General features: G+C 42.0%; 1 protein-coding gene across 1 annotated transcript; it reads left to right on the top strand.

The window, feature by feature from the left end:
• MTCH1 (mitochondrial carrier 1) lies at positions 1-26,609 on the top strand. Its single transcript, XM_027876747.1, has 12 exons — positions 1-412; positions 4,493-4,577; positions 12,298-12,404; positions 13,159-13,236; positions 15,151-15,208; positions 17,016-17,067; positions 19,149-19,208; positions 22,295-22,388; positions 24,057-24,104; positions 24,275-24,342; positions 24,742-24,817; positions 26,493-26,609. Exons 1-12 carry the CDS (start codon positions 119-121, stop codon positions 26,562-26,564), a joined length of 1,092 nt encoding a protein of 363 aa, XP_027732548.1. The 5' UTR covers positions 1-118; the 3' UTR covers positions 26,565-26,609.

The following is a 26,609-nucleotide window of genomic DNA, read 5'->3' as shown; positions in this document are numbered from 1 at the left end:
CCCGGCTCCGCTCCGTGCTTCCTTCCCAGAGAAGCCGAGGATCCCGAAGGGGGGGGTGTGGAGAGGGGAACACGGTTCCCCCGTCACGTGAGAGGGAGTGACCTCGCGCCTGGACCCCATGGGGGCTTCTGACCCGGAAGTGGCGCCTTGGCTTCGCTGCGGCGGCAGGGGGATGGTGGGAGCGGGGCCTGGAGCGGGGGGCGCCGAGGCGGGAGCCCCGCCGGGGGCTGGGGTGTGGGGCTTGCACCCCCCGCGGCCGCCCCAGTCCTCGTCCCGGCGCGTGGAGGCGGCGGCCGTGGCTGCCCTGGGAAGCGGGGATAGCTCCGCGGCCACCGAGGCCCTGTTCCTGGCGTTGGGGGCCGGCGTGACGGCGCTGAGCCACCCGCTCTTCTATGTGAAGCTGCTCATTCAGGTGCGCCCCGGGGTCTGGGGGGAAACGGGGGGAGGGAAGAGGGGAGGTGAGGGGAGGGGGAGCTGGGGGAACGGGGGAGCCCGGGCGGGGACACGGGGGGGGGCGCAAGAGGGAAAGTGAGGGGAAGCCCGAGGGGAGAGGAGAGGGTCGGGCTAGGGGGAGAAACCTGAGTGGGGGGCGTTGGAAGAGAGCAGGGGGGAGAAGGAGAATCTGGGGGGAGGCAGCCGAGAGGGGAGAGGGAAGGACAGAGCAGTGGAGGGAGTTTGGGGGTGTGGAGAGGACCAGTAAGAGGGAGATTAAGGTTAGGAGATAGCAGGAGGGGTGTGTGTTGGGGGAGGGTTACGGATGGAGGAAAAGGACCAGTGAGAGAGAGGATGTGATAATGGAGGACTGTGGCTGGTGAGGGATACTGGAGAGAGGAGTGAGATGCATGTGTGAGATTTGGGGGATAGTGGGACGAAACTCAGATTCCTGGGTGACAGGTAGATCTAGGAACAGGAGAAATTCAGATCTGGAACTCTAAAGTCCCTGAGACCTGGAAGGGATCCAGGCCAGCCCTCTCCTTTGAAGTTAATTTTGTTATTTTTCTCAATTAGCAAGCATTTGGTTTTTTTCTCCCTTCCAGCTCCCTAACTATTAAAAAAAAAAAAAGAAAGAAAGATAAACAAAACTCCTATAACAAATAGACAAATCAAGTAAAACCGGTTCCCACATTGGCTGTGTCTAGAAATGTGTGCCTCATTCTACACCTTGAGTCCATCATCTCTCTTTCAAGAGATGAGTAGCACTCTTCATTACCAGTGCTCTGGAATCATAGACCTCCTCATTTTATAGATGGGGAAGCTGGGACTCAGAGATTAGTGACTTGCCCAAGGTCACACTGGGATTATCTTGGACTTCCTTACCCCATATATCCAATCAGTTGCCACTTGTTGTGGGTTCTACCCTCACAATATTTCTCAATCTCTTCACTCCACCCACACAGCTACCACTTTCATTCAAGCCCTTTTTACTTCTGGCCTGGGTTATTTCATCAGCCTCCTAGTAGGTACCCCTGCTTCAAGTGTTTTCCCCCTCCAATCCATCCTACACATGCTGCCAAAATAATTTTCCTTAAGCCCCTTTTTCAATAAACTCTGGTAGGTTCCTCTTGTCCTCTAATATTACATATAAACTCCTTCATTTAGTTTTTAATGCCCTTCACAACCTAGCTCCAAACTGTCTTTCCAGCCTAATTGGATGTTACTCCCCCTCCTTGGAGAGAGTGCCTGCCCCTCCTCTTCTAATCTAGCCAAACTGGCATTCCCTCTGTTCCTCACATACTGTACTTTACACTGTACCTAATGCTCATGGAGTCCCTCTATTAAACAGACAGTTTAAACACTGCCTTCTGCATGAAGGCTTCCCTAATCCTTCCAACAGCTAGTACCTTCCTTCCCAAACTATTTCATATCTAACTACTTTTTTATGTTGTATATGTTTATATGCCCTTGTCATCTCCTCTGTTAGAATGTAGGTTCCTTGCAAGTAGGGATTTTTTTCATTCTTTGTGATTGTATCCTCAGTGCCTGACATAGTACCAAGCACAGAGCTCTTAATAAAAACTTATTGATTGGTTGGCTTCTAATCCAGAGCTCTTTCCACTTTGTAACTAGTAACAGCAGCAATTAAGATTTGGGTATGTGTGGAATGGATGTGAGCAAAAATTCTAGGTGACAGCTTGGGTATATGTGGAGTGGGGTAGAAAGATTTGGGGTGTGAGCTAGAGGTGACTAGTTTTAGATTTTAGAGTGATGTTTTTTGAGGAATGGAAATAAGATTTGGGTGTGCAGTTATGTGTGATCAATGTAGGAGGAAATTTGGGGTGTGGATGAATGAGGGCAAATATTCCTAGGTTGCTGAGCTTGAATTTCTGGTTATTAGGTAATGCAGTGAGATATTTAGATGTGAGTGAGATCTGAGGAGTTGTGGAATGGATATAATATCTAGGTGTGACTAAGATTTTGAGTTAGAGATTTGGGGAAGGATAAAATGAGTATGACATTTGGATTTGAGATTTTGTGTGACAGCTTGAAGGAGCTGTGCAATGGGAGAGACAACTTTGTGTTTGGATTTAATGGGACTACCTCAGTTTGGAGGATGAGTAGAGTTGGAGTAGACAGACTTGGTGCCTGGGAATGGGAGTAATTCACATTTAAGAGTGGCGTATTTGGGTGTGGCTCAAACTAGGCTTAACAGATTTGAAAGTAAGTTTGAAATGAATGTGACTTGGGAATTGGAATAACTGATATTTGAGGGTAATTGGAAATAAGTGTGGCAGAAATTTAGAGGTGATTGGGAATGGGGATGACAGATTTGGTATGTTGAGAATTTGTTATAACTAAGATTTGAGAGTGAAATAGGAATGAGATGGTAAAGCAGCTTGACTTAATTAAGTAAAAATCATTCCAAACTCACATAATTCTTTTTTTTTTTTTTTTTTTTGGCCAACTAGACTGGTAGACTGGTAGATCAGGGAAATGCCGTACCTGGATTTTAGCAAAAACATTTTATAATCTTATGCTATTCTTGTGGACCAGACAGCTTGTTGGAATCAGAACTGGTTAAGTAGCTGGACACAAAAACTCATCATTGGTAGTTTTATGCTAGCTTGAAAGGAGGTTTCCACTTGAAGTGCCGCAGGTATTTGTGATTGGCTCTGTGCAGTTTAACAATTTAAGTCAGTGATTAAATAATGGCATGCTCATCAGATTTGTGGCTATCATAGAACCAGGAAGAATTATTCAAAAGGTAGATACATGTGTCAAAACTTAAAGATCTTGACAAATTAGAACATTGTGTTGGCCGATGATGATGAGAAGTCTAATACTTGTATCCAAGAAATCATCTTCACAAAGTATAAGATGGGGGACGTGTCACTAGACAACAGCTAATATGAAAGATTTGAGAGTTTTAGTGGATTTTAAACTCATTATGAGTTGATAATGGGTTGTGGAGGTCAGAAAAGTTAAGATGAAGCTTAGTTTATTGTCTTAGGTGAACCCAATCTGGACTATTATTGTTGATTTTGGGGGACCACATTAATCTGTGGTAGGACATTGATAAGTTAGAGGGTGTTCAAAGGAAGGTAACCAGGATGGTGCAGGGCCTTGAGATCATGCTGTATGAATATTGATGAAAGGAACTGAGGAATATTTAATCTAGAGAAGAGAGTATTTGGGGAACAACATGTTAGCCCTCTAGTAATTTGAAGAGAAGGAAGACTCTTCTACTTGGCTACAGAGGGCAGAACTGGAAGCAATGACTGGAACTTGCTGGTTGATGTAGGCTCAGTGTAAGGAAAATTTTCCTAGCAAGTAGGTTATTCAAAATTGGAATGGGCTACCGTGGGAGGTCATGTGTTCTCCTTCATTGGAGATTGTCAAGCATAGGCTGAATAGACTCTTTGTTGGGTATGTTAAAGAAGGAATTTTTACTTAGGGTTAGGCTGGATTACCTCTGAGGTTACCTCAGACTGAGATTCTCAGATTTTTACCCAACTCATCAAATAACAGTTTGAAGGGCCTCCCCTTCCCTTAAAGATTATGAAGTCCAACCCCTTCATTTTATGGAGGAACAAATAGGTCTGGAGAAGTAAAGTGATTTATCCAAGGTCTCAAAGCTAGGATTTGGGAGCTTGCTGGAGAGGATATGAATGGGATTTGGTTATGGTTGATAGCAGGCATGACTGGAATTTAGGAGATGATTGGAAATAGACATAGATGAGAAATAGATATGATTGGGAATGAAGAAACTGGCATTTAGGGTATTTGTATGTGTCTATCAGGGCTAATTGAGAGACTAAAGGATGATGAACAGCTCGATTATCTAGCGAAATTACTACCTGGAGAAATTATATATGGGTACAAGGCATATGGAGGGGATGGCGGAGATGGGTGCCAGGGTGGAGGGACAGAGCAAGGGAATTTGTAGGTCCTTGCCATGATTAGTACTTAGAAGGGGAAAGAGATACTAGGAGATCGCTACTGGGGTAAACGTGGTTGAACATGAATGGCCTCAGCTTGTTTTCTTTATCTGAAGGTTGGGCATGAACCACTGCCTCCCACTGTAGGGACCAATGTGCTGGGGAGGAAAGTCTTCTACTTGCCCAATTTCTTCACCTATGGTGAGTGGTCTTTACATCCATCATGGGAAAATGCTTGGGAAAGAGGCCTCAGGCCCAACTATGCTCAGCTTAGATGGAAGAGAAATCAGACTGCTTGCTGGCTGAGTCTGGTGCAGGGGTGGGGACCCTGTGGCCTCAAGGCCACTTGTGGCCCTCTACATCCTCAAGTGAGGCCCTGTGACTGAATCCACACTTCACAGAACAAATCCCCTTCATAAAAGGAATTGTTCTGTAAAACTTGGACTCAGTCAAAAGGCTGCCCCCAAGGACCTGGAAGGCCACATGTGGCCTCGAGGCCAAAGGTTCCCCACGCCTGATCTAGTGGATCAGGGGAATAATACAGTCATTCAGACTGGTTTGAGCCAGGGGTGGAGAAGGGAATTTGGAGAATGTAGCCAAAGACCAAGAAACTAGTGATATAGTGCCTGGACAGCTGGAGGTAGAAAATGCAGCTTTGGTTCCAACTCCTCATAGGAAGGATTTTGTACTCATACCAGTACTCAGCCCTGCTCGGTTTGTGAGTAAACAGATACAGAGGGAAGACACCTAGAACTGGAAGCTGCTGAGTCCCCATTCCCTTATGTGTAGTGTTGATTGCAAGTACTGACTACTTTTTAGTGGCAGTGCTCAATTATCATTTTGTTGTTATCATGAACCCATTTGGGGTTTTTTGGCAAAGACACTAGAGTGGTTTGCCATTTCCTTCTCCAGTTCATTTTACAGATGAGGAAACTGAGGCAAACAGGGTTAAGTGACTTGCCCAGGGTCACACAACTACTAAATGTCTGAGGTCAAATTTGAACTCAAGTCCTCCTGACTCCAGGCCTCATCTCTTCCTTCCTTTTCATTGGCAGAGGGAGTAAGAAGAAGAGAAAATTAATGCTTGTTAATTGAAAAGCAATTGAATAAACAAAAATAAAAAAAAATTGGCTTTCAGACCTGTCATTGTGCTGTACTTACTTGGGAGTCTCAAGTGAGATGTATTAAAATGTCTATTAAAATTCTTTGAAACCTATAGAGTTCTATCTATGTGTAAAGGCAAATCACTTGTCCTTTTGGACCTCATTGTACTGCAGAAGAGGCAGCTTGTAGTTTAGTGGAAAGAGCCCTGAATTTGGAAATATGAGGGTCAGGTTCCAGCCCATTTTACTAGCTAGCTATATAATCTTTTTTTCCTCGAATCACTTCTCTGAATTTCACCCTCTAGAAAATAAAAAGTGTTAGACTGGGTGACCTTTAATGTCTCTTTTAGAACTGACATTTTAGGATTCTGTGATCCTAAAATGAGGTAGTTAGCCTCTCCGTGATCCCTTCTAACATCTCCTACACTAGCTCACCAGTGTAGCTACTTGAGTGCTGCTCCTTTAGCACTACTCTGGAAATTCTCATTTTTCTCCCTCAGTCTTTCTTGCTAGTAATCATAGTCATTTTTATTTCCCAACATTCAAAGAACCTCAGGAGACATGGATGCGACTTCTCCCAAAATGGTTTCTTTTGTCCAATCCTATAGCCAAATTTAAGTGCAGGCTGCAGTTGTCTCACACCTAATTCTTTTCATAAAACTCTACCTCTCTTCCCTTTGGTCAGTTCAGAATGGCTTTGAAGGACGCTTCACTACTTAAAAAAACAAAACAAAACAAAACAAAAAAACAACTTAGGCCATCTGCCTCTCCTTGCCCTAGATCTTTTGACCTCCATCTGTCACCTCCTTTCATTTCATACATTAACTGTTACGGGAATGGAACAGATCAATTCTTTCCCCATCCCTTCTCTCATTAGTATTGGGAGCAGAGGAGAGCCAGGCAAAAGTAGTAGTCCTTTGGGGAAGTTACCTCATTGTTTTTTTTGTTTGTTTGTTTATTTAAGGGGGCCTGCCTGCCCTTAAATGAGGAGTGAAGGAGCAGGAACAAGAGTCCTTTTTCAGTGGTGGTGGTACAGGTACAGACAGCTGGGAAAATGGAAAGAAAAAAAAAAGGCTTGGAGATTGAGGGAAATCAATATCTTAAAACAGAAAATCTTTTTTTTCCCTTTTTTTATTAATTTCTTTTGATTTATCAACAATTACTTCCATAAGCTTTTGAATTTTAAATTTTTCTTTCTCTCCCTCCCCATCTACCTCTCTAAGACAGCGCGCAATCTGATATAGGCTATACATGTGCATTCCTATTAAACATATTTTCACATTAGTGATGTTGTAAGGAAGAATTAGAACTAATAGGAGGAACCACCAGAAAGAGAAAACAAAACACAACAGAAGGAAAAAAGTAGCAAATAGTATGCTTTGATCTGCATTCAAACTCCATAGTTCTTTCTTTGAATGTGGATAGCATTTTCTATCCTGAGACCTTTGGAGATGTCTTAGATTCTTGCATTGCTGAGAAGGGCTAGGTCTGTAAAAGTTAGTCATCAAACAATGTGGCTTTTACTGTGTACAACATTCTCCTGGTTCTGCTCACTTTGCTTGGCATCAATCCGTACAAGTCTTTCCAGGTTTTTCTGAAGTCTGCCTGCTCATCATTTCTTATAGCACAATAGTATTCCATTACATTCATATACCACAACTTGTTCAGCCATTCCCCAATTGATGGGCATCCTCTCAATTTCCAATTCTTTGTCACCACAAAAAGAGCTACTAGAAATATTTTTATACATGTGGGTCCTTTTCCCATTTGTATGATCTCTTTGGGATACAACCCTAGAAGTGCTATTGCTGGGTCAAAAGCACATTTTCATAGCTGTTTGGGCATAGTTCCAAACTGCTCTCCAAAATGGTTAGATCTTTCACAACTCCACCAACAATGCATTAGTGTTCCAATTTTCCCACATCTTCAACGTTTATCATTTTCCTGTTTTGTCATGTTGGCCAATGTGATAGGTGTGATGTGGTACCTCAGAGTTGTTTTGATTTGGATTTCTCTAATCAATAGTGATTTAGAGCATTTTTTCATATGACTATAGATGGCTTTAATTTCTTCATCTGAGAACTGCTTGTTCATATCCTTTGACCATTTATCAATTGGGGAATTGATTCTTGTAAATTTGGCTTAATTCTCTATATATTTTAGAAATGAGGTGCTTACCAGAGATACTGGTTGTAAAAATTCTTTCCCAATTTTCTACTTTCCTTCTCATCTTGGTTGCACTGGTGTTTGTGCAAAAACTTTTCAAAACCCAACAGCGAGAGATAGAAAGAGAAATTCCATTTAAAATTAGTGTAGACATTATAAAATATTTAGGAGTCTGCCTCCCGAAACAAACCCAGAAACTCTATGAACACACTTACAAAACACTTTTCACACAAATAAAGTCAGATCTAAATAATTGGAAAGACATCAGTTGCTCATGGGTAGGTTGAGCCAATATAATAAAAATGACAATTCTACCTAAGCTAATTTACTTATTCAGTGCCATACCAATCAAACTACCAAAAAAAATTATTTTATAGAGCTGGAAAAAAATAATAACGATTCATTTGGAATAACAAAAGGTCCAGAGTATCAAAGGAACTAATGAAAAGAAATGCAGGGGAAGTGGCCTATCCATTCCAGATCTTAAATTGTATTATAAAGCAGCAATCATCAAAACTATTTTGTACTGGCTAAGAAATAGAGTGGTGGATCAGTGGAATGGGTTAGGTATGTAAGACAAAGTAGTCAGTGACTATAGTAATCTATTTGATAAACCCAAAGACCCCAGCTTCTGGTATAAGAACTCACTATTTGACAAAAACTGCAGGGAAAACTGGAAAAGAATATGGCAGAAACTAGGCATAGACCAGAATCTCACACCATATACCAAAATAAAGTCAAATGGGTTCATGATTTAGATATAAAGGCTGATACTATAAGCAGACTGGGAGAGCAAGGAATAGTTTACCTGTCAGATTTATGGAGAACAGAAGATTCATGACCATACAACAGATAGAGAACATTACGAAATGCAAAATGGATGACTTTGATTACATTAAAACAGAAAATCTTGTATGTTAATGGTTTGTGTGTTAGTATGTGTGTGTTAACAGAGGCCTAGGATAATTAAATTCTTCATATTACCATTAGCTACTGATAGCTCTGGAAAGAGACTAAGGAGTGCCCTTTAAGACACCTTTTGCCCACTTTCCCCACTTCCAGATGGGGACAGTGGCCTAAGGGGCTCTATATTTGACCAGAGCTTAGGTGTTAAGAATAGAGATTCAAAAATTCTTTCATCATTGCTTTCTTTTTAATGACAGTCTAGGTCCTAGAAGGTGCTTTGGACAGTCTGGGGAGTTCCCAGCTAAGAATGTTGAAAAGAGTAATAATCATTCACATTTCTATAGCTCTTAAGTTTTACAAAGCACTTTGCTTATGGTAACCCTGTGTGGTAGGGAATGAGAGTGCTCTTATTTATATTTTAAAGATGGAAAAACTGAAGCTTAGAAAAGTTAAGTGACTTACCTGCTTACATTAAAGGGGAGCTATTAAATGTCTGAAGTAAGATTTAAATCCAGATTTCCTGCTTCCAAATGTAGCACTCTTTGCTCTACCTCCTGTTGTCATAAATAGTGGGAAAAGCAACTTGAGAAATGTCACGAGCAGCCACGTTAAATCCATTGCCAGGAGAAATACTTAAAATCATAGACACAGAATGGCAGAGGTGGGAAGGCCCTTAAATATCATCCAGTCCAAGGAACAAACTAAGGCCCAGGGAAATGAAAAGACTTAGCTCAGGTTGTAGCAGAGCCATGCTCAATACAATGTATTAGGGATATGTAGTAGATACCCATGCCAGCTTCACTAATAACTCCCTGATGTCTGTGCTTGTACACAAACAAGGCTTTGGTTTCTCTTGTACAATCCTAGCCCCAGTCTGTTTTGGTGCCTCCTTTTCTTTACTCCATTCCCACATACCTTTCTTCTAACCCCTCTTTTCTCTCCTACTTCCTGGGCTCTTGTGTTCCCAATCTTCCCACTATCCTGACCCCTACCCCAATTGCCCCCTTTCCCATTGAAGAAATTTCTAGGGTCCAGAGAGGCTCCCACAGAAGCTGGTTCCTAAGGATCCATTGGTGTTGGTTTAACCAGAGGGTGGCTAGGCTGCTGTCTCAGCAGCTTATCGGATCTGGAAAGGCTGTTACCATGCTCTGAACTGGGCAGGCACTTTGTCTCATATTTGCTGTTGCTTATTTGCAGAATTTGTCCTTTATGAGGTTAACTCCCTTTCTTTGGGGAGCACCATCAGTTTCAAGCTTACCTGGCTGGTTGTCAGTATTGAGGTGTCTTTGAAGAGCTCTAGGTACAATAGTCCAACAGATATTCCCTTGGATTTCTGCTGTTTTTCTTCAGAAAATATGCTCTCGCCTTTGATTATTTGCCCTTACCACAGCTCTTTGAGATGGGAAGAAATAAGGATTCTTATCCCCATTTCATAGATAAGAGAATTAATGATGAGAGAGAGAGGTTAGGTGGTTTTCCCAGGGTTATCCAGTAAGTTTTTATGGTGGTTATCTGTTTCCACTATGCCATGATGCATGTTTTCTTAAGGCATAGATATCAAATGAAGCCCCCTGGCTCAGGAGTGCCCCTGAACCAAATTAAAATGTAAGGTGAAAGATGTAACAAAACAAATAAAAATATAGTACAACAAAGATGATATTAATATTTGGTTTTCTGAGTTAATAGGTGGCCCACTAGAGTCAGTTTCTGTTTGAATTTGACCATGATGTTCTGAGGGACAAGGAAGCTATTACCACCAACAGCTTTTCCTCCTACTTTTACCACTACATGGACCTAGGAAAACCTACCACATTAGAGGCCCAGTGGTTTGTTTTGTTTTGTTTTGTTTTTGTTTTTTACACCAATCATTACTGGATAGACACTGACTGCCTCCCCAATACTCTGGTCCTCCTGAGATGCTCCCTTGTAACAAATGAAGAAGGTTAAACAAAATTTAAGATTTAAATAATCTAGATCTGGATTACCTTTCTAGGTTTATGGCTAGAGATAAATAGAGAGAATAAATATTAATAGGAACATTAAGCATTTACTGTTTGCGGTATACTATGTACTCTGTGCTAAGGAAGCACTAGACATGCAAATATGAGCAAACAGTCCCTGCCCCACGGGGAAGGTTCACAAAGTACTTTCCACATGACAGCCATGTGAAATAAGTAGCTTGAGGACTGTCCCCATCTTACAGATAAAGACTCAGGGAAGAAGCTTTTTGTTTTGAATTAAGATTCAAACCCAGGTCTCTGGATTCTAAGCCCAGTACCCTAATACAGCACTCTAACCGTGTAGCCATTTCCTGAGGCTCCCTCCCCTCTTACCCTTACCTCTTTTTTTCTTTGTCTTAGTTTCCAAGTATCAAAGTATATGCCTGGAACAAATACACTTGGATAGTTTTTACAAAGAGTCTCCAGCCTTTCCCTAGCCAGGTCAATTGGCTCCTTTACATCTTCTTCTTTTGTTCATGCAGTGTATGTTCACAGCCACCAGATGTTTGTAGAGAACCGAGCATCTGGACACAAAGGGGAAATATGTGTTGGTTTCTAAAAGCAAGAGGACTTTCAGGCTTTCTAAATGAGACTCTAGTTTTATTAAAATGACAAAAAACTTGATTAAGTGAAATAGTGTTCTTTAGGAAGACCTTTCTGGAGCAATTAGACTCCAGAAGAACCCAACTCTTGTGCACTGATAGGTTTTATTACCATCACAAATTGCTTACAGTTTTCTGAAAACAGTCTGCTAGCATTGAAAGGCTGGGCCCTCTCTCCCCTAAAGCCCTGATGTATCCAATACAGGAGCCAGTTAGCTGGCTCCCTGGGCTTCAGTGATTCAGTGAGACGCCTTTGGAGGAGAATACTTTCTTGTTCTCTCCTCTCTGCTCTGCATGGCCTTTCTCTGAGTTGTTATAAATGACATCGCCCTCACAACTTGGCAGGCCACACTGCCCAGAACTTTCTCACTGCCTTTTGAAAAACTTTGCTTTTCTCCTTAAGGTTTTGTACAGAGTGAAGTGGATTTCTTATTCACATTGTTTGAGTTAATGAGCTGAAACACTACAGTTGAAACTTGGAAAGGAATGATTTATTTTAAAGTTGACTGAGGAAAATATTTAACCTTTTTTGATCATTTTTTTTAAGAAGAAAAAGGACCCAGAAAACAATAATTCATATATAGTACTTTTATATTTACAAAGTGTTTTCATCACAAAAGTACTATGAGGTACATAATGCAAGTATTATCCTCATGTTACAGATGAAGAAACTGAGTCTCAAAGAGGGGAAGTAACCTAGGGTCACCTAGCCTAGCTGGTGTCAGAACCAAGGCTTGAACCAGTGCTCTTTCTACTATCCAGAAGAAAAGATGATAGGGGCAGGTAGGCGGTGCAGTGGATAGAGCACTTGCCCTGGAGTCAGGAGGAGCTGAGTTCAAATCCCGCCTCAGACACATCATACTCACTAGCTGTGTCATCCTGGGCAAGTCACTTAACCCCGATTACCTCACCAAAAACCAAACAAACAGACGAAAATGTAATTTTTTTTTTCTTGGTTTGGTACCTACTCTCTTTTAAGTCACCACTGAAATATACATTCATTACTTTTCATCCAAGGTCAAGGTATTTTGGGATACTATGAGGACATAGTTAATTTGATCAAATTTAGGTTGTGGTTGCCAGAAGTGGAAATTAATTGTGAAATGGGATGGGAATGAAATATATCTTCTCTGCTTTTGTGCAGCCAGGCACATCGTGCAAGTGGATGGGAAGAGGGGACTGTTCCGAGGCCTGAGTCCAAGGCTCATGTCTAGTGCTCTTTCCACCCTGTCCCGGGGCAGCGTGAAAAAGGTGAGGCCACAGACATGCCTCATGTTCTTGCATCATGCCACACAGTTAATCTATGTGGATCTGTATTAAGCCATCTTAAGACTTCACTTTAGGGACAGAATGTGCCCTGGCTGTGTTGTGAAGTGCTGTACTCTATTTTGTACCTTTGGTTAAAACCACTTGACCATCACTTCCTGACTTTGGGGACATTGTCCTGGTACAAATTCTCTTATCTGGCTATAGACCCTTCTGAAAAAGTTATAGTGTGTTCCTTACACAGTTGAGTAACGAAGACAAAGAGTGACCATTCTCTGGATTAATAGATTTAGAAGTGTGGAGGGCTTCTCCCAACCCCGTTATTGTATAGATGAGTAAGCCAGAGCCTAGAAAGGTTAAGTTGCCTGCAAGGTCCCTCCTATATTTAGTAAATAGCAGAACCTGGATTCAAACCTACTGATTCCAAATCCATTCACTTTTCCATTACATTGTGCTCCGTGGTTTAGTTAGACCAACAAAGGGCCTAGTTCAGAGTATTTTGGTTTTTCCTAGTCCACCACAGATTATTCCTGTAGACCCATGAAAGCAAATGATTACTTTGTCCAGGTAACTTCAGGAATAACCCTGTACTGAGGGAATCATCTTAGACTCATCAGAGGGGTGTTGCAGAAGAAAAATTGAGCAAGGGGTAGATAACAGGTGAACTTGGGGCAAAGCTGGTGGCCATGTCCGATTGCATTTAGGAGATCATTTCCTCTCTGTTCATTCTCTTTTGCAGGCCTTCCCTTTGGAGGAGTTAGAACATGTATCCAACAAGGATGATGTGAAGACATCGCTGAGGAAGGTGGTGAAAGAGGTGAGTATTGCTTAAAGATTAACTTGGGCCAGGGGAGAGCTAGCCATCAGAGCTTTGAGTTGGGTTTGATCACCATCTGTTGGGGGTGGGGAAGGAGAGGAAGGGTGAGTTATAGTGAACAATGGTTACTTCCATGTCCTGTCACAGTGAAATACTTGCTTGGGGCTGTCCAGAGAAAACCTATTCAGTAGCTTCTCTCTCTTCAACCCATCTCCCTCAGTTTTATTCTGGGAGCTAGAGATCTGTTTAACTATCAGCATTTTAAAGAGTATTCCTCAAGCATTTATACAATGTTCTACTCTACGTTGTCAATTAGACACATTCCCTATGTTCTGGGAACTGAGGATCTAAGAATGACCATTCAGGTATGGACTAAATGAGTCAGAAACATTAGTAATGAACTAAAGGGTTAGAATATATTATGGGATGGTGAAAGAGCAAATTGATGAGCTCTAAATACTGCTTGGATGAAATGGGATAGGGGAATTTATTTTTCTGGAGAAGGTTGAGAGTTTTTAGGAGTCACTTGAATGATAAGCTGCCACTTATACAGTGGTATAAGCCTTCATGATTTAGGAGAAGGCTTAGAGGCAGAAAGAGGGTAATTGAATGAAGAGTTGGAGGTGAAGAAGGAAATGAGATGAGTAATATTATCTGAAGTGTCTTAGAAAAGTTTTGAAGCACAGAATGAAAATCCTTAGCAGGTCCACGAGGGAGGTGTGACCAAGTGACCATATAGCCCATTGATTTGGAGAGCAACATTAAGCATTAACCTAGTACCAAACCTGATGCTAAAGGCCTAAAGTCTTGTGTAAAAGAGGTTATGATAATCCGTGTCAGACATGGCTATGATTAGCATTATGAAATCATAGCATGTTAGGGCTTAGAGATTATGCCAAGCTCATTTTACATTTGAGGAAGTTTAGGCCCAGAGAGGTGAATTCATTCATGATTTGTCCAGCTCACACAGGTAGCTAGTGGTAGCAACAGAACCAGTACCCAGGTTTTCTGACTCCTTGTCTTGTGTGCTGTAACCATGACTCTACCATATTACCTGTAGAGACTGAGAGAAAGGAATGGATATAGAAGAAGAAATAACAGCATCAGGCTGGATGTGCAGACTGAAAGAAAGAGATAAATTAAAAATGACCTTGAGCCTTTGTTATTTGAGAATTTGGTGCTGTGATCTTGCTAGAAATAATGCACAGAAGGAGAATGAGTAGCTGTCTCTACTATAATCATAGTAGAGAATGAATTGGTAACAGGTTATATAAGTTCAAGAAATCTTATGGTTAAATTTGTGGGGAAAATTAGACCAAGGAGAAAGGTTTAGGAGTGAAATGATAACAGAAGAATTCTTTTGAGAACTAAAGGAAACAGATGTTTCTCTGCCTATAGCACACCAGGAATGGCGAGGAACAAAAGCCAGTCAAGGCCCACCTTCTCCTGGGACTGAAACCTTCTCCTGAACTGAAACTGAAACAGTTACTCCAGCCCAAAGTTCAATCTCAGAATTCTAAACTATAGGACTTACTGTCTCAGAAACTGTACTGCTCATTTTTTAAATCTCCCATGGTGCCTAGCACAGTGTAAACGCTAAATATTTGTTGATTTAAGTGATAAGTATATGACTCTAAATCACACCTCACTTTAGTCTTTGAATTATCTCAACTGAGAATTCTTCCTCAAGCTAGTGTTGCAAATCCCATCATCCTGGGTTGAGGAAATTGGAGGTACAGCAGAGGAAGAGTTCTTACAGGGTATCTTTTTATGGGATATCTTCTAGAGTGTACCCTGTGAACTGCTGTTCTTGGTTGTTTTCCCCATAAAGGCTACTTATGGACCATGGCCAAGTGCCTGGGGTCTTATATCCCAGGCCAAGCTTTGCTCCTAACTCCCTCCTTTTTTTCCCAGACTTCCCATGAGATGGTGATGCAGTGTGTGTCCAGGGTAATCTCTCACCCCCTGCACGGTGAGTCTGGGGAAAAGTACATTTGAAATCAAATCTAAAATAGTTTCCATTTGGTCCAAGTCCTAGAGATCAGTAGGAGGTGCAAGTAAGGACTCTCCCTTTGGCCTGTCAGCTAGAGTTAGTGGGTTCAAACGCTCATATTCCCAGGTGATTAGTTACCTGAAACCTCCTAGTGAACTGTAGTGCCCTTGGCACTGCACTGTTAGGGTGAAAAGAAAGGCATCTATCATAGGGTAATTAGGGTTTTTCTTGGTCAAAGAGAATAAAGTCTCCAAGAATCTCATCTCTGCCCAAACCTTGTCCATGGTGTTATGTTTGTGATGTATTTCTTTTTCTTTTCTTTTTTTCTTTTCTTTTTTAGATCCTAGGTTTTAGGAGGTACAGAATTTAACCTCTTCATTTTAGGGGACAAATTTGAGTCCTAATGAGGTTAAGGAACTTACCCACTTCACAAAGTAATAAGTAAAGCCAGGATGTGAACTCAGCTCCTCTGTTAATCTGATCCAGAACTAACCCAGTGGACATGGAGGGATAGGGGGGCAGCCTGTGATATGACAGTGACAACAGCCTGGGCAAAGGTACAGCAGAAGCTGTTGTGCAGAAGTGAGAAAACTTTGGAGTATGTTCAGAACTGAAAATAGTCCAATCTGACGAGAGCACAGGGTAGGCGTGAAGAGAAGTTTGCTCACCCGTGTCGTGTTCCCTCTCAGGAAGGGTCATAGTATTATTGTTTTTACTTGACAACAAAGTCCTTTATGCAAATATCAATGTACAGTTAATAAAATACCATTGTAGAAAAAGAAGTATCAAGTAATGAAAACAAGAAATTCCTTTAGCATTTTGAAAAACTTTAGCTCCTTTCCCTGCATCCTCCCTCTTGTTGACTTTTTCCTAGTATAAACTAAAGGGTGTTCACTTGCTCCAGCCCTTGCTTCCTACGAGAAACTTCTCCATATTGGTTTGGCTCCTGGTTTCCCAGTCTATCCAGCATTTTTAAGTGATAGCTTTTGCCACCAAGGCATGATTGAAGTTTTTCCAGCGTATCTTCTCCACCTGATTCACACTAGATTGAGATAGAAAATCTTCTGAGCATCCTGGCTGCTCCCATGATAATCTCTACCTGTTCACGGAGATCTTGGCATGTGATGTAAGTATAGAGCAGGAAAAAAGAGATCAACTACTCCAGCCCCAAATGAGATGCCCAAGACCACCCAAATATGAATAAGGAGCAAAGCTAGAATTTGAACTCGGGTCCTCTGTTAATCTGATCTGAAGAACTAACACATTGGGATCAGAGTCTGGACCTGTGGAGATGAAGTGGGGAGGATCAGGTGAGGCATGCCTTACAAAGAAACACCACAAGTTGAAGTTTGAAGAAGTGGGAAGGCATGGGACGTGTTCCGAATCAAGTAGTCCCAGTTTGACTAGAAGATAGGGTGTGTGTTGGGGATTGTATACACTCCCTGCCGCCTCTTCCATACCAGATAGAAACCACAGGGTTGAGGGCAGAAGGAGTCTTGGAGATCCACTATGCTCAGCTCATCATTTTTTAGATAAGGAGACTAAGGCCCATAGGAGGGACTTGTCCAAAATTACACAGCTGGCAAGTAGCAGGTGCAGGCTTCAAATCCACATTCTCTGACTCCAGTTCCACTGGTTTTGACACTCCACAACTACCTTCTCCTTTCTTCCCTTCCTGTGATTCATACCAATTTCCATATTAGATATACTGGGACCAGGGACATTGGTGAGTATGGGGCTTTGGTACACCTGACTACTTGTATTTAGTTCTGTTTTCCTCCCTTAGTCATCTCGATGCGCTGTATGGTCCAGTTCGTGGGGCGGGAGGTCAAATACAGGTGGGTGATTCTGAGTATCCTTTGATGCAAACATCTGTTTGCTGTTTAGCTCGCTAGTGGGAATGCCTAGGTCTGATCTCTTTACCATCTCATCTAAGGTCTCCCAAGATCTCCATCCATTGCCCAGATAAATGGTGCTGGCAGCTAGTCTGCAAGAACTCAGACTGCTTCTTTCTCCAACATCAGCCGTATTACTGTTATGTCTAGTCACATGAGAAAAAAGAATTCTATACTCAGGTGCCTGTCTGTGCTTTTCCAAATTCCCAGTCAGGGTTGCCTCAGGTCTGGTCCTGAGGACAACTGAGATAGTCTTTCCAGGACTACTAAGGACTGGAGAAGACAAGACCCTTACGTCTTTGAATCCCAGTGTTCTGCTCTAGCATGAGGTCCACTCTGGTCCATAATTCCCTGGGCTCCAGAGTTGACCCAACTCCCCAAGATGACATCAGGTCCAGTGTGACCTAATGGTCAGTCTTGGCTAGATCCTCTAAAGTTCATTCTCACACTTTTTTCCAGGCTGTCTTAAAGTTTGTTGGCAACTCCTAATAACTTGGCTTTCTCATCAACCTATATTGTCACGATCACCGTGTGCTCTGGGTTCATTTGTTCATTCATTAATTCATCGAGTAGACATTTGCTGAATAGAGCCTATGGACAGGGCACTGTGATGTGGGTAATACAGACACAGTCCCTGCTCACACGCAGTCTTTGTTCAGTGATGATTGTGCATCCTCTGCTCCTCCCTGAAGCCCTGCATGTAGGAATGAGGCTGGCTCTGGAGAAACTCTTTACACTGATGTGGAAAACTTCCCCAGTACCCTTCCTCAAGACTTCCCTTTTTCTCTGAGTCATATGTGCTGGACTCAGGCTGCTGCGTGGCTGCCATTTCAACACAGCATACTGTTTAAGCAAGCCATGACGTGGTGTCTTGGGCCGGCCCCTGGGAGCCTGGCCTTGGTGGCCTTGTTCAAGGAGGGGAAATGATGGGAGAGGCCAGGAGGAAAAGGTCTGGCCAATATTTCTGAGTAACTTGTCGAATCCTTGTTTGGAAAGGGTAGAGAGGCCTGACAGGTGGGGAGGGTGTCCTGTGGAGGAAGGAAGGGGAGGTAAACCCAATGGGACAGTGTTTCAAGGGATTTGACTCCCACTGTCTTTCTCTTTCCTAGGTTGCCCAGTCTCAGCTAGCCTTTGAATATGCTCCACTCAGGTCAGGACAGTTGATAGTATATAGCCTTAGGTCTCAGAAGTTGCTGTTGTATCTCCTTTGCCTTTTATGCCCAAGATGGTATTGTAGCTGCTGCCCTGCCCCATGCCAGGCATAAGCCTGGCTGCAAAAGCTCAAGTCCTCCCTCTCTGGTAGGGCCTGATGCTCTTCCTGGACACCACAACTGCTTCTGCCACTTGGAAAGACCGACCTGTTCTGCGAGGCCTTAGAGGCAGTAGGAGGCTTGGCCAGCCTCCAGCACCATCCCCCCATTCCCCAGGCCCGTGATTTTATGTGTGCTCTACTGCTGCTATCGCCCACCTCTCATCCCACAGCTTCTCTGTCTCCTGGGAAGGTCCCTTCCATGTAACACAGTTCCTTGTTATAGGCTCTAGGATTTAGAGATTCCACCAGTCTAACCCCTTCATTTTACATAGGAGGAAGCTGAGGTTAAATGTCTTTCCCAGAGTAACAGAGGTATTCAGTAATGCAGCTGGGATTCAAAGCCAGGGCCTCTGACTCCAAATCCAGCGTTCTTCCTGCTCTGCCCCTCCAGTTCCCTTGGTCCTTTCTAGTGCTACTGTGTGACCAACCCTCTCCTGCACTGAAAGTTTGTTTAGCTGTGGAAAAGCACTGAGATAAGGCTGGGAGAAAAGCCTTTGAAATTCAGGTCCCGCAGACTTGTGGAATTGACCCTTTCCCAATCTCCTAAGAGAGATTTTCACTTCCCCCTCCTCTTTCCCCAATTCCTGTGAACATGAGGGTTTTCCCAAACAAAGAAAATACGTCTGTATTGTTGTCTTCTTGAAGGGCTTCCTGGTCACTGAGGATTGTCCTCTGTTCACCTCTCTCATGCATAATTTTGTCTTCTCTGCAGTAGTGTACTGAGCTCCATTGGGAAGATTTTCAAAGAAGAAGGACTGCTGGGGTTCTTTGTGTACGTGAGTTTAATTCTCCTTCTTCCTTCTGTATCAGTACTTTGATTGAAATGGAACTTTGAGGGCTTTGTATCACAGGCATGAGCGAATGATTAGAACTGGAAGGGTCCATTTTATTTTTGAGATGGGTTCCAGGGGGGTTAACTGATTTGTCCAGGATCACCCTGTTGGTGACTGGTCTGTGCCTTGCACTCTAGGTTTTTTTCTTTCCAGCCCAGGGTTGTTTGTGCTGCACTCTGTTTACCTTCACATCTTTAGGTTCATTTGGTAATTTATCTCAAAACTAACTATATCCTGGAAATGTCATAGTGTTATTGCATGCTTAGAGGCAGTAAACTCTAAAGAGGGCCCCAAAGCAGGATTTTGCTTTTATTTCATAATAGGCCCAGCAGTGAGGTCAACAGTAGATATGTGTAAGGTATCAAGGCCACCAAAAACCTTGTGGATTTTTTGTCATATCTATATTTGGTGTACTGGTTATTTTGTAACACGTCACGCAAATTCCTCCTAAGTATCTGTCATGCCTTAAGAGCCCTATGCCTGGAGGCCATGTGCAAGTATGCTTCCCACACAGAGATTGTTTGCTCGGTGAATTCATCTTGAAGAGCATTAGTTAAAATTCAGCCCTCCTGGCAATTTGAAACTATGCCCAAAGGGCTATAAAACCACACATATCCTTTGACCAAGCAATACCACTGCTAGGTCTGTATCCCAGAGAGATTAAAAAAAAGGAAAAGGACCTATGTGTACAAAAATATTTATAGCATCTCTTTTAGTGGTGGCAAAGAACTGAAAATTGAGGAGATGTCCATCAATTGGGGAATGGCTAAACAAGCTGTTGTATGTGATTATGATGAAATACTATTATGCTTTAAGAAATAATGAGGAGGGGGCAACTAGGTGGCACAGTGGATAGAGCACTGGCCCTGGAGTCAGGAGGACCTAAGTTCAAATCCAGTCTCAGACCAGACACTTGACACCTACTAGCTGTGTGACCTTGGGCAAGTCACTTAACTCCAATTGCCTTTAAAAAAAAAAAAAGAAAGAGTAATGGAATAGTTTGTGCTATAAGAAATGATGAACAGGCTGACTTCAGAAAAACCTGGAAAGACTTGTATGGACTGATGCTGAGTGAAGTGAGCAGAATCAAGAGAATGTTATACACAATAACAGCCACTTTGTGCGATGACTAATATTGATCAACTTAACCCTTCCCAGCAATACAAGGATCTAAGACATCTCCAAAGGCCTTATGAAGGAAAATGCTATCCATATCCAAAGAAAGAACTATGGAATTTGAATGCAGATCGAAGCATACTATTTGCTATTTTTTTTCTCTTATGTTGAGTATTGTTTCCTCTTTCTGGTGGTTCCTCCTATTGGTTCTAATTTTTACTTACAACATCAGTAATGTGGAAATATGTTTAATAAGAATGTATACATATATAGCCTATATCAGTTTGTGCTCCGTCTTGGGGAGGGGGGTGGGGAGGAAGGAGGAGAAAAATTTTAAACTCAAAAGCATATGGAAGTGATTGTTGAGAAATCAAAATAAATTAATTTAAAAAAAGAAAGAAAAATAATGAGTAGGATGCTTTCAGAAAAACATGGAAAGACTTGGATAAACTGGTGCAAAGTGAAATGAGTAGAACCAGTAGGACGTTGTATACGGTAACCCCAGTATTGTGTGATGATCTACTAAAACTTAGCTCTTCTTAGTAATCCAAGACAGTTTTATAGGACTTCTGATGAAAGGTGCTGTCCATCTCCAGAGAAAGAACTGGTAGAACCTGAAAGCAGGTCAAAGATACTTTTTCTTTACTTTCTTCATTTTTCTTGGTTTTTTTTCTTTTTTTTTTTTTGTTTTGTTTTTTGGTTTTTGGTTTTGGTCTGTGTTTTCTTTCACAGAATGACTTACATGGAAATGTGTTTCACATGACTACACAAGTATAACCTATGTCAAATTGCTTGCCTTCTCAATGAGGGGGGAGGGAGAGAATTTGGGGGAAAAAAGAATGTTAAAATCATTTTTTAAAGTAATTGGGGAAAAGATAAAATATTAAATAAGATTTTTTTAAAAATTCAACCCACCTTGGGGGGCATTCTTGATATTTGTAAGATATCAAAGGCAGAACATTCTGGAAGGGGAAGATATTTGAGGAACTTGTTTCATGTGAATTGAAAAATGTACATATGTACATTTGTACATATGAATGTACAAAAATGTCATTCATGTAAATATTCTAGATTAAACTGCCAGTGAGAGACTGTTCAGGTCAGTACAATCTCAGGAGTCTGAAAAACCTCAGTTTTGAGAAGAGTACATCCCATGTAATTTAAAGGAAACTAATTTGATGGGCTAATTTGTAACCTTAGAAAGAGGAGTGAACATATTTTTAGAACATATATATATTCTACAAATAGGGAAACACTGGACATATCAGATACTATATTTGCCTTAGCTCCCTGGCCACGTTACCAGCTACTTTAACTATAACTCAGGGCCGTATTTCCTCCGAAGCTTGGGTGTACTGAAGCTCTAAGGAAGGCTTTTTCCTTACTTACCTTTCACCTAAGATCATGAATGATAGACTGGAATTGGAAGGGACCTTGCAGATTTAAACCGACTCCTTTGTTTTGAAGATGAGGAAATTGAGACCCAACAGGGTTTTCCCTCAAAAGTAACCTTTAGGTCGCTCACTATAAGTCATATAGCTAGTCAGTTGTAGAGTCAGAATTTGAACCCAGGTCATCTGACTCCAGAGGTTTTATTCTCTTCCTCTACATCACACTGCCAAGACCCAGGCATTCTGCCTTCCCTGCCCCTTTGAACTCATCAGTGAATATTGCTTCAGTGTTGGGACTTGCAGCTTGAGTAGAGAATGTAACACTGTGGGGGCAGTTAGGTGGCACAGTGGATAGAGACTCGGCCCTGGAGTCAGGAGGACCTGAGTTCAAATCGAGCCTCAGACATGTAACACTCAATAGCTGTGTGACCCTGGGCAAGTCATTGAACCCCAATTGCCTCACCAAAAAAATAAAATAATACCTGAATGTAACATCTGGTTCTTAACTTTGTTTTTAGGGGCTTGATACCTCACCTTCTGGGAGACGTGGTCTTCTTGTGGGGCTGTAACCTCCTGGCTCACTTCATCAACGCCTACCTGGTGGACGACAGCGTGAGTCATTCTGATTAGGATAAAGGAAGGGCTAGAATTGTCTGTTTCCAGAGAAGTAGAACAGGGACTCATCTGCTTACATGTATAAAGGAAACATTTCAGCAGTAGAAACCTCTTTCTTAAGGGATCAGAGATTCTGCATGGCTCTGCTATGAGTGGATTTTACAAATAAATGTTAGGCCTAGGGAGAAGCTTTTGAGTTTGAAGCAAGAACATACACTTCAGTTGCCTTAAGTGTTAGGTATCTATTTTTACAAAAAGACTTGACTCCCATGCATCTAGGCAGCCTTTAGAGGCTTATCTTAAAAGAGCATCCTGGATCAGAGGGCCTCTTAAGGTAACTTCCAGCTCTGGGATTTTATAATTCTGTAATTGTTGTGGTTAAGATAAAAAGTTTTCCATGATTAATTCAAAATGATGTTTAAAGAACATGTTGTCTTGTGAGACTTCCCTTTGCCCCGCTCCTTAAATTGACATGATGTTCCATGTCTTTCTAAAAAAAAAATCTTTTTAGAACTTGGCCTGCTTGATGCTATTTGGCAGATTGGTTCATTTATGTGAAAGGGTTTTATTATACCTTTATAAAAGGTGTTTTCTGGAGGAGAGTCTCGAGAAAGGAGGGGTTTGATTTCCTTTCCAGTCAAATGGGACTTGGAAGAAGTGGGACGAGTTGGGGTTTTTTGGTAGCCAGAGACACTATAGGAAAAGACTATGATCAGCCACCCTAATTTTGTGGATGGAAGTTGTTGGACCTTGAATTTAAGACAAGATGAGTTGTTCCATAGAGACTTCAGATTTGATCAGGTCTGCTAAGGTGGGCGATCTGGTCCATCACTGAGTCAATACTAAATACTTCATGCTATGTCTGATATGCAGTAAATATTTGTGATTTCTAATTTCCTCTAGTTTTTGGTTGAAAATGTGTATGTGATGGGGAGAAAGGAGTGAGAGGAAGAGTGGGAGAGATAGGAATTCAGGCTACAACACTTGCAGTTTGGCCACTAAACTGGGTCATGTATGAAATCAGCATAATAATCCAAAGCATGTATTCATCAGCACTTTGTGGCCTGAAATGTAAGATGCACCAAGGACATACATTTAAACCACTGAACAAGGATAGTCAGTAAAACCTGCAGGCACAGGGCAAACCGTTTGGTGGGTTTTAGGAGCTGCTTGGCCGAAGGGATCTCGGTGAGCAATTGTTTTTTGTCAGGGATGAGGAATGGCAGTAGATATTCAAGTCCAGACCCTTAAATGGGTAACTTCTTGGATCCCTTTGCTTCAAAGAAGACCTTCACTGGGTGTTGGAGAATTATCACACTTATGTTGACCCTTTATTCCTTTACCCTGCCTCCATAATTCTAGCAAGTCTACCTTATGTGCATTTTAAAAATTTATTCTGCCAAATTTATTCTGTACTTTTCTCCCCATACCTTGTCTTGGTTCCAACATGAAGTAAAGGAGGCCAGTTTTAAGGCCCTAGGAAGGAATCTGCTGAAAGTCAAAGAAAATTTGACATTTCAGGAACATCGATGAGGATTAACTAAAACTGCTTCTGGGACATTTTTTGAAGGAAAGGAATGCCACAGTTTAAGTAGGAGATGGCTAGGACAGATGAAAGCCAGAGACCTATAGGAAAGTTGACTTTCTCCTCTTTTCTTGCTTCAGTTCAGCCAGGCCTTGGCAGTTCGGAGTTACACCAAGTTTGTAATGGGGGTACGTATGTAGCCAGCTCTGTGGCATTGTTGGCCTAGGGTGGGGTTTGGCATACCAGTCTTTATATGGGGACTTGGGATGTGGGTGGAGGTGAGACTCAGGGTAGTTGTCAATACAGTTTATATTAGTAGGGATATGCTGAGGAGAATTTTGGTTTTTCTGGATTTCAGATTGCAGTGAGCATGCTGACCTACCCTTTCCTCTTGGTTGGTGACCTCATGGCTGTCAATAACTGTGGGTATGTATGTGTGAAGAGTTCTTACTCACTTTTCCTTGGAGCTGGGCTTTGAGAGCCAGAATGCCTCTGTGGCCCAACAGATGGGGCTTGGGAAGTCCTGGAAGGGTTCTCCTCTGATTTTCTAAGCCAAAAGACCACATCCATCCTTATCCACTGATTAAAGATAGCTGTGGTTGGCTTCATAGCTTTCCCACTTTCTCCCTTCCTTCCCCCACCCCAGATGTGGATCCCAGCAGAAAGCAGATAGAAATGTTCTTTGATCACTAATAACTGATGACAGAACTAGAGCTCCTCTCCCAGGGCATTCCCATTGATTTAACCTTTATTCCAGCCATGCCCACCAGTCCCCCTCCTTTTGCCTTCTTTTGGTTCTGACCCTTTGATCTTCCTTCTGGGCAGGTTGCTGGCAGGCCTCCCTCCCTATTCTCCTGTGTTCAAGTCCTGGATTCATTGTTGGAGATATCTGAGCATGCAGGTATTTGGGGAAAATGACCTCCCTGGTTTCTCTCTTTTTAAATGTTTTATTGATGCCTTTTGTCATTACCAAGTTCTTTTTCTATGAGAGCAGACTTTAAAAAGTAATAGCCTTCAATGTAGAAAAACAGGTGGTTTAATCAAAGCCTGGAAGTTTGTGAATAATATGAGTAAGGTGAACAGTGAACAATAACTTAATGGGTTATTGAGGGAAATTAGAAATAGTAAGGGCTCATTTTTTTTCCAGTTTTAAAAATAAAATTTTATTGATAACTTTGGGTTTTATATTATTTAAGTTTCCCCCAGTATCCTTGTTTCTCTTCCTCCCAGAAAGCCATCCCAGATAATAAAGATTTTTTAAAAGGGAAAGAAGAAAAAGAAAATCAGTGAAACCATTCAACACATTGAAAAAAAGCTGACATTTTAGGCATCCACACTCATGGATCGTCATGTCAGCAAAGGAGTTATGTGAAAAAAGTTACCCACCCCCATCTCTTTTGTAGGGAATCGCTCCCCCTACTAGGCCTCTAGGTCCTATATGGGCTACTTGATTATGGGCTGTGTTATGGTTCTGAGGCTTGTCTGATACCATTACTTGTGTTAATACAGGAAATAGCTTCCAGGCCCCTTTTCTATAGTAAGGGCTCAGTCTTAATATTTCATGGTGATTCAGGCAGATCATCCATGTCATCCTTCAGCCATCCTCTTGTGCCCATCTCACTATATATACGGATCTAGATGAAGCATTGATCTGATTCATCTGGCCATCCTCGTATTTTTATGTTCTCTGCCTAGCTGTCTACTTACTGACCAAAGACATCTTGTCCCTGAGAGACCCAATACATTGGTGAGCCTACAGACATAGGTTCTGTTCTTGGATATGTTCTGACTCTGACCTTGGAATAGTTCACTTTCATTTTCTGTGTCTCTGTTTGCTTCACTATAAAATGGAGCAGTAACTTTAACTTGAGGGTCAATCAGCAACTATATCCTAAGGGTAGGTTAAGCAGAATGAAACCATTTCAGAGAATGATGCCAATTATAGTTCCACTACAGGTGAGTCTGGAGAAGATGCTAATTTTCTGTGGTGATACTGGCCAATTCTGAATGAAACACAAACTCCCTTGGGCATGGTTCCAGATCACCTGGCTACTGGTACCAAAAAAGATTATTTTCCTGTTGGGAACCTGTTTTCAGTAGCCCTTCACAAAGCCCTGTGGCCCCACATTGTCATCATCAAATAAAAATTTTAAAACCCGTAACTTGATAACGGGATAAACTAGATGTAGATGGATGCTCCTTCCTGGGCATTTATGGTCTGACTCTCTGCGTTCCCAGTGTCTTTGCCCTTCACCAGATCTATATAGGACCTGGTTAAAAGGCACCAGGACATAGTACCATATAGTGGAAAAAGCCCTGGCACTGGCCATCAGGAGACTAGCTGAGTGATCTTGAGAAAATCACTTCTTTCTGTGCCCATCCGCAGACTGACGAGGTTGGACTAAATGACATCTAAAGTTCTTTCCAGCATTAAAACGCCGGTTCTTTGATAGATTGTGTTTTATTTATATATTTATTTATTTTTTGAAACCCACCCCAAAGCTGAAGCTGGGATTCACTTGAGAGAGGAAGTAAGGTTTCCTTTTTTCAACCATCCCACTGTTCTTTCTTTGCAGGGTCAGCTTTTCCGGGGATCAAGTCTGCTTTTCCGCCGAATCTCAGCGGCATCAAGCTTCTCCATTGATTAAATCAGAATAATTTGACTACAATAATAAACACAGCATCTCCGCCCA

Source organism: Vombatus ursinus, unplaced genomic scaffold (assembly GCF_900497805.2).
Source record: "Vombatus ursinus unplaced genomic scaffold, bare-nosed wombat genome assembly UNPS02014811.1, whole genome shotgun sequence".
NCBI classification, from domain to species: Eukaryota; Metazoa; Chordata; class Mammalia; order Diprotodontia; family Vombatidae; genus Vombatus; species Vombatus ursinus.
Note: the sequence above shows the minus strand (reverse complement) of the source record. Positions and strands in the feature narration are given on the sequence as shown.